The sequence below is a fragment of the Gymnoscopelus microlampas genome (genome assembly GCF_963454915.1).
Source record: "Gymnoscopelus microlampas genome assembly, chromosome: 2".
NCBI lineage: Eukaryota > Metazoa > Chordata > Actinopteri > Myctophiformes > Myctophidae > Gymnoscopelus > Gymnoscopelus microlampas.
The window spans coordinates 22,237,166-22,246,299 of record NC_139939.1 but is presented as its reverse complement, the minus strand read 5'-3'; the positions used below and the strand labels follow the sequence as shown (position 1 = coordinate 22,246,299).

The following is a 9,134-nucleotide window of genomic DNA, read 5'->3' as shown; positions in this document are numbered from 1 at the left end:
GGTCTACCTCAGCCCCGAGCCCACTGCCTACAACCGGACCAAGATACATCAGGTGCACTAAGACCTCTGTGATTGGCTGTTCTGGGGCAGAGACAGAGTCAGGTGCAAGAGCAGAATGCATCTGATTGGTTGAGCCAAACCCAAAAAGCTTCCACAAGGAACGAGCTGATTTTATTGGCTGCCACTGCCTGGTTTTACTGGTGAATGGGTGTCTGGGTGGATGGCACCGGGACAATGACTGGTGCAATGGGAAGTGCGTGAGCATGCGCGTGCGTGCGTGCACGGCGTGCGTGCGTCTCCAGCACACAGAGCCTGAGAACAGTACTTAGACACACTGACAATAGAGAATGTGAGGACACTGGAATAGACAAATGGGCTTATTTGAATACATTTAACATACAATATACTGTACATATGATAGTTATCCTATGTGTAGGATCTGTGATCCAATAGAATGACCGCACCGACAATGAATAATTATTCCTCGTTTCACATTAACCATCCCAATCATCTCCAAGGCATTTATATGGATCAGCTATAAAGAAACAGGTGTTAATGAACCTCGGTCCCATTGTGCGTCAGTGAATAACATGAAGGTAATGAATAGGCTAAACTCTGTACCTTCCACATGGGAGATGACAACACACGGACTCCCTTTGTAGTAAATCCCCTCTCTCCCAAAACTCTAGGCCCCCAAACACTTTCTCCTGAAGCAGGGTATGAATTATATATTGTACTATATATACAGAACATATGCCCGGCCCATATGGCCAGCCCTGAGCGAAAAAATCTCAAAGCCCTCCTTAATTAACATTTTAGAGGGAAGATTTTGAGGCGGGAGATTGAGTCAGTGACCTATTTGGAGTCCATCCTTCGCCCAATGCAAATGTGTTAATTGCGACAGATTTTTCCCGCATCCACAAATATGCAGGGGACTCGCTGCAGTTTTTTTTTTGCCTGAACCATCTGATCTGATGCCTGGTTTATACTTAGTTGCGTCCAAAAATAGCCGATCTACAAGCTCACAACGTGTCGCGTTGTGAGCTTGTAGATCAGCTATTTTTGGTGTGTGACACTGGCGTGCAACTAAGTATATAACTCAGGCTTAAGATAGCTGTATATATGGGTTGATTTTCATGGGAGCTCCAGGAAAATGCCATCGCTGCTGCCTCCGCTGACAAAGGGAGACTCTCCCGCTCTCACTATCTCACAGTCGTTCTCTGGCTCGGGCTTTTGTCTTTCTCTCTCTGGGTATATGTTGTCGACCATATGGCCAAATTCTTTGGAGGTGAGATCTCCGAAAACCTGCTCACACACTCTCGCACACATGAACCCACGCACGCACGCACCCACGCACACACACACACACACACCACAGAACCTTGGATATGAAAGTCCCGAATGGTGGAATTTATTCTCAGATGGCTCAATTTTAAAGCATACTAATGGCACCATATCAGTGATCTGTCTCCCTGTCACGCACGCACGCACGCACGCACGCACGCACACACACACACACACACACACACACACACACACACACACACACACACACACACACACACACACACACACACACACACACACACACACACCATTCGCCCACATGCACTCACTCTCACACACCTGGTGCAATTCTCTCCTCTCTTCCAGAAGCCAGTTCTTCAGCCTTAAGGACAGTCATCATGCAAATCCACTACTACTACACCACCAATGCTGTCAGTTCCTGTTTAGTAACAGCCATAGACGTTATTGTCACCTTCATGTATTTATTTACTTATTTATTATAATTGCAGGTTTGTGGCTTGGAGTACGTATACTGCCAAGCTAAGGCGCATAAAAATAGAGTATGTGTGTTGTGTGTTGGAGGTGGGGGTTGGGGGGGGGGGGGGTAACAGGCAACCTGCGTGAGATGGCAGCCACTTCAAACACACCGGTCCGTACCGGCGATCTGTTCTGCGGTGTGTGAGGGGTGTATGAAAGGGAGAAATGGCCGCCGTGTGAGTCCATGCCAGAACCACCTCAGGGAGAAATGTTGGTGGGGGGGAATTCACTCTGGGGGTTGGGGGTGGGGGGGGATTTAGTAAGAGAGAAAACAAGAGAAAAGTGGGTTTTGAAAAAGCAGAGGGAGAGATGGAAGGCTGTGTGCATGGTGTGGCTAATTATTTCACTCTACTTATGGATCTATAGCACAGGTTTCACACTGACTGAAGTGTGTCAGAGTGTGTGTGTGTGTGTGTGTGTGTGTGTGTGTGTGTGTGTGTGTGTGTGTGTGTGTGTGTGTGTGTGTGTGTGTGTGTGTGTGTGTGTGTGTGTGTGTGTGTGTGTGTGTGTGTGTGTGTGTGTGTGTGTGTGTGTGTGTGTGCGCGTGTGCGTGCGTGCATGCGTACGGGTGCGTGCGCACGCTTGTGCACGCGCGCACCTGTGTCTGTGTGATAATGCTTGCAGGAATCCAGGTACAATCAACTTGCATGAATACATGTTACACAGTAAAATAGTGAGTCTTAACTTAATTCAGAGAGTGTGCAAATTTAACCATTTTTGTTCCATTTTGCTCACTCACAGAGTTAAATGAACACTCAGGATTTGACTGTGTACTAAACCCCGCACGAGTGCTTGTACGCCGTTGTGCAACAACACCAATCTGTCTCAAAATGAAATAGAAATCCTTTTACCAAACTAACTGTTACGAGTGAACAAGTTCGTACAGCGCCCTTAGTTGCAGGTCTGCACGGTGACACGCCCAAAGATTCACCCAGCCTGGCAACCTATCCGTCAATGACTCGTCTCGTTTGACAAGCTGGGCCATAAAGTGTAGCTGTTGGCTAATACTGCTACACCAAAAAGTAAAACTGCACCGTCCCGACGTTGACATTTTGGTATATAGTACACACACCGCTTGCATCATACTTTAACTTCAGCAGCGTAATCCAATCCCTCTGTCTTCCTGCTCCTTATACAGACACAGTTAATGGGCAAACCACACTCAGCCAAAGGCCTTGCCACACTGGCTAAGTGCACTTAACAATGAGGTTTGGGGTGGTACAATCGACCCTTTGTGCCCGACAAAGGCTGATCCATGGGGAGATTTCATGTGGTTATGATCCTTATACAGCGGAGTTTACCGCAAAAACCAGAGAGTGTTGAGTTGCTTTACACAACATGGACATAGACACAGACGCCCCCCACCCCCCCCACACACACACACACACACACACACACACGCACACACCCCCACACGTACAAAATGACTCAATGTAGCAGAATGATATAGGCTTCCATCTGCTTTCCAGCAAGCTCTGAGACTGTGTAAACAAAAAGTGAAAGTAAGATAATTGTGTGACAGTGTTCGCACCCTTCTCACAGGTTGCCACTGCTAATAATCCTGGCTTTGATGTGATTGACAGGTTCTGTGGCTGGGAGGTCTGCTCAGCAATAACCACGGTGCAGCCAAGCATTTAAGGCCCATATACACGTAACGTTGCTGTATGACAAATGCCAGAAATAGCCGATCTACAAGCTCACAGTGCGTTACGATGTGATGCGTTGTGAGCTTGTAGATCAGCTATTTTGAATATTTTAGAATTTTCATTTTTTGAATTGGAACATTTTGAACAGTTTTTAAACATGTGCCCAATAGGGTTAATGTGGTTAAATTATAGGGCCACAATCAAAACAAAAGCGGTATTCTAATAACAATTTCAATCATGCACCGTCTAATGGTGCATGCTCACAAGAAATGCAGACAATAATTTATCAGATTGGCCACGTGACATCTCAATTATTGTAAGATGAAACTTGCAGTAGACTTATTTGGGGCTTTGTGCAGGTGGCAAACAGTCACAATAATCGAGCAGCAGTTGCTTTTTTTTTTCTTCTTCTTTTTTTTTGGCAGGTGTCCCCATTAGAAAAGTTGCCAATATTCAAAAGCACATAATCTTTGTGTTCACTGTGTCCCGATTACAGAAAGCATTGAAAACATGTAATTTCCCCGGGAGACAAAAATCTAAGCTGGTTGATGCATATAGGTTGCATGGTTTTCACTGTATGGTTGTCTCAAAATAGTTTTATATTTCAACCAAATCAAATATAGTTTCAGCCATTATAGATGATTACAATGTTTCTACAGACCCTCGTTTCAAATTAAGGGACGTGGAACTCTTGCATTAAGGTTGGGTGAAGTCTAGTAAAACCATGTTCTGTAATTTACATGTAATTCATTTGTATAAAGGCTGGGGTACAAAGGACAACAGGGCACGAGGAATTGATTCCACAACTTGCTGTAACATTGTAAACTCTCAGCTGCATGATTATATTTTAGTCCATGATGCCATGAGTATCAGTTAGTTGTCTTTATCACAAAATAGTGTATCACCACCTTAACCCATTCAATCCGGGAACTCTGTCATTTCAGATTTCTTTGGCTAATCAAAAATAGCAGATCTACAATTGTAGATCGGCTATTTTTTGAAGAATCTTGAAAATTTGTGCAAATCTTTGGATATATATTTTGCAAAGCCAACATTTGTAACTCAAATCTTTGCTTCTGGGGGTCCCTGGAACAACATATTCTACAAATATTTGAAAAATATATATTCAAAGTTTTTCACGATTTTTCAAAAATAGCAGATCTACAAGCTCAGCGCGGCACTTGGTGCTAAGCTTGTATATCTGCTATTTTTTAATAGCCAAAGAAATCTAAAAATAACAGAGTTGCGTTCCCGGATTGAATGGGTTAACATGATCATGAAACAGATGACTCCATATAGACATACTAACTTTAAAGTAGCTTTCAGAAGTGGGAGAGGTCTGTTACCTATAACATATGATGGAGTTCAAGGTATATACTGTAAAATGTTGTGTGATCATTTAACTCTGAAAGCTAAATGCACACTGAGCATTTTATTGTATACACTCAAAGAACGTTTTACACAGAGAGACACCATTATCTCTCTTGGATTGATCATGGAAAAATACCAGTTGTTATAGATCAAACTCTTATTACTAATACAAGCTAGTATCAATATGCCTGTTATTATAATGCTGTAAATTGGACAGCAACATACCACTGGGTAGCACTAGCAACATCAGCATCTGCAAAGCATGACATATTTTTTCGCGAATATACTAAAATTAGGCTATATACTGAATTTGTTTTTAGTATGGGCTATGATGACACAATCCTTCAACAATGATATCAATGATAAAATGAAATGGTAACAGGATAGGTGGGCACCAAGGAAGAGTGGGCACCTCAGTGTTAAATTGGCTATTTTTTCCAAAATTATAAAAAAAAAAAATATTTGGAAAATGTTTCTAAGTAAAGTAAAGTATACATTATTAGAACATGCTTAAACATTCGACAATTAAGGTCTAATATTTCTACAATTGCTACAAATTTCTGCAAAACAGTACATCCAGTCATTTTGGAGCATAAACAAGAAGTTGAAGGATAACATTAAGTCTGCATAATGATGTACCGTGCATAGCCACATCATGTATACTTTACATGACTTACTTAATATCTTTAATATATATATTATAATTTTTTACATTTTGGACAAAATAGGCAATTTTACATCGAGGTGCCCAGATGTCCCTAGTGCCCACCTATCCTGTATCCAAATAAATAGGACACTCGGTTTGTGATGTACTGTATCGACTATGATCAATAAACAAATCGTTGAGAGCATAAAGTAGCATATCCAATATAACCCCAGCATGCACACGCAGTCACGCACGCGAGTGTCATCAACAACTCAAGTTATGACTGTTCATTAAAAATTATAATAATAATAATAAAGATAGCCAAGCTCAGACAGCGACGAAAGAGGAAAATGTGGAGAAACAAATACAGCCGGTTAAGTGTAAAAAAGAAAGAAAGAATATAACAGTAGCCTAATAATAAAAACAGTGTAAATATATCCTGTTAAAACCACCAAACACAATTATCTCATGATGTCGAGCACAACCGGCCGCTCCAGCACAGATAAAACAGCCTGTCGTCGCATGTGTTTTATTCCGTTTGATCTGCAGCGGAAAGACGGTCAACCGCTTTCTATGGAGCAGTGCATGCTTTTCCCTTTTCATATGAAGGTCCATTATTTATTCGTCATTTGAGCCGCGGACCACCGTTTGATGAGATTTATACTCTCAGACACAAGACCTTTAGCATATTATTGTGTTATCGTTGGAAACGGGGTTGCCCACAATTCCATGCTGTATACCATAGAAGAGATAACAGGCAAACGTTAATCAAAATAACTTTCTGTCTTTAATTAAGTAATGTTTGCCAATAATTTAATAATAATGTAAAATATTTATACAATTTCAAATGATATCTCGAGTTGGGCTTATGGGTAATAAGTTAAAGATCTATAAGGGCCATCATTATAGCTGGGGACCACCTGGAACCCCTTCAAGGACCACTAGTGGTCCCCGGACTACTGGTTGAGAACCGCTGCGTATAGGGCTACTGATGCACGCTCCTGCAATCAATTAGGCTTCCATATTGTTAACTCATCAGCGAGCGTAAATTAAATTATATAGGCAAAGGGTTTTATGATTTCATGAGTTGAGAGAAAGAAATACAAATGATATCTGCTCGAGTTGGGCTTATAGATAAAAGCAACAACAAGACAACTGCAGTTGTCCAAAAAATATAATTATTACCCAACAGATAGGCTACATACCTGCACCAGAAATACATTGTTGAGGTGTGGGCAATATGCCCAAAATATTGCCTAATCAGCAATTCTAATGAATGCACTGTAGATTTAGCTTATCATAATGGGCCTTGTAAATGTTCCCTGCAATGTGCCTTATGTGACTTTAGAAATATAATTGTACGGCAAGGTGATTATAGCACTTTACTCTGTACTCTTAAGTCTCTCTGACAGAGAGAGAGAGAGAGAGAGAGAGAGAGAGAGAGAGACGTAAACGTAAACAAACACACACACACACACACACACACACACACACACACACACACACACACACGTATAGGCTACATGCTGTAGTGTGTGTAGTAGCCTATCATCACCCTTAACTTGTAGCCAAAAACCAATGACCCTGTTGTGCAGGGCAACTGAAATGAAGCAGGCCCATATTCAACATTTTGAAAATAATATTACAGTACAAACCTAACCAATAAAACGCATCTCAGTCTAAAATGCACTTTACCCTACAGACCCAGCAGAGTTGAACTATATTGAGTTACATAGCACGTACCATTATAGCGCGGGGAAAAGTGCCAACACTCTCAATGCCCCATTTTCCTTTAAAAGTTCGGCTTCCAAAAAAAGTGAGAGAGGGAGCGAGAGAGAGAGAGGGCGAGCGAGAGAGAGAGAGGGAGAGCACCAACTTGGTTTCTTCGCTGTTGCCGGAAGCAAAAAGACCTTTAACAGAGTCCCAGCCTTAAGGTCTTGTCCAAAGTGGCTCCAGTGTGCAGGAGAGAGAGAGAGGGAGAGAGAGATATAGAGGACAGCAGACAGCAGGGCCCTCCGCGGTTCGTCGTTATTCGGTGTGTTTGGCGTCAGATCCACTCATTAATAATACCAACCCAACACACACCGGCCCGATCAAGAAGTTCAGAAGACGTCAAAGTCCCGCGAGGTGCGTCCTGATCAGCTCACTAGAGACGAAAGTTGTCCAACAGTTGGGAGACGCGTGAAGGCATCGTGGAACAGCGCGAAACCCCCTCGCGAAAATATAAAAAGAAAAAAAAATCAAATGGACGGAGGTGTGATTGAAAAGTAAGTTCTATTTATATTGTTGTTTCCATGTGCAAACTAACCGCCATTGATTCAGCACCATGCAGCTCCTGTTTCCCCAAAACGTGCCCAAAAAGCAGCAGCTCTCTCTCTCTCTCTTTCTCTCTCTCTCTCCCTCTGTGTGTGTGGTTGCGTATAGCGGTGTCGTACTGTACTGTTCCACCCCACGTCTCTCTCTCCTCTCTCTCCCCTCTTGTTCCACACACACAGTCGGGGACACGGACACCCCTGGTCCCTGATCGCCGCCTCCTCCTCCTCAAAAGCCCTGACGAAGATGAAAGAACAAGCCTCTCAGACGATCACCATACCACTGATATAAGCAGGGATGCCTCTACACAACGCAGCGATCACGCCGTCCACCAACACGCAGCCCTGGGATGCAGAAAATGGAAGCTCTCTCTCCAGCTTGTGGCTCCAAAAAAAGCGACGACAGTCAGATAGATATCAGCCCCCGAAAGTCAAAATATCGCTAGGCTACTCGGCTCGCTCTAGATTAACAAAAAAAAGAAGAAAAAAATGGAACGGGGGAATAATAATGAGGGGTTGTTTATAATAAAGGTGGGGGTCGTGGCTGGCGTTGAATGTGCAGCGGTTGTTTGTGTGGGAAAGAAGCGTGGTGTTGGTGAATTATTAATAATGCGAGCGGTTCGCAGTCTGTTCGCGGTAGAGAGAGAGCGGAGCGGCCATACAGGCAGACAGGGCAGCAGCTGCATGGGCTTTAGAGACGCTCTGCTCTCCGGGCTAAATCACGGTGCGGTGGGGATTATAGGCGACGGTTGCAGCAGCTACCCTGCACTGCACTGCACTGCACTGCTGCCTGTCAGCACACCAAGTTACACAGCATGGGACGATTAAAGAGGGACTGATAGGCTATATGTATAATGTTAGGACCTCAAGGAAATGTATAATATAGGATCTCAACGGAAACACACTGGACTTTTTATGTGTGATCCGACTACTAGCTACTCTTGCTGTTTGCATTTCTGTCTAATAAAATATTCAATCAATCAATCAATGACACATATCCTTAACCACTGAAACCTTCTATAGAGTCTAGAGTAGACTTAGTAAACTGTCTCTGTACTTTTTTTCTGTCTACACCATTCTATTGGACAAAAATAGCTGATCTACAAGCTCACAATGTATCACGTTGTGATGCTTTATGTGAGCTTGTAGATCAGCTATTTTTGGCTAATGTTCCACCTATAGAATAAGGATGCTGGGGATGAAGTGGTTAATCAATAATGGAATTTGGCTAATGTTCATTATTATCAGTATTTGTCTTGTTATACACTGTTAGATTTACCCCTCAAACACTCTGACAAAGTGAAGGCTATAGGCCTATAACATGACGTGATAGAG

At 42.9% G+C, this 9,134-nt stretch overlaps 1 protein-coding gene across 6 annotated transcripts in view; it reads right to left on the bottom strand.

Moving 5' to 3' along the window:
• Positions 1-7,375, bottom strand: part of nfixa (nuclear factor I/Xa) — a gene marked incomplete at its 5' end in the record, with an annotated part of 151,596 nt that extends 144,221 nt beyond the window's left edge. For all 6 annotated transcript variants that reach the window (XM_084044367.1, XM_084044372.1, XM_084044371.1 and 3 more), the window contains one exon: positions 7,231-7,375. In XM_084044367.1, the coding sequence (XP_083900493.1) occupies positions 7,231-7,233 (3 nt within the window). The remainder of the gene's footprint in view (positions 1-7,230) is intronic.
• Between the last annotated feature and the right edge of the window lie 1,759 nt (positions 7,376-9,134).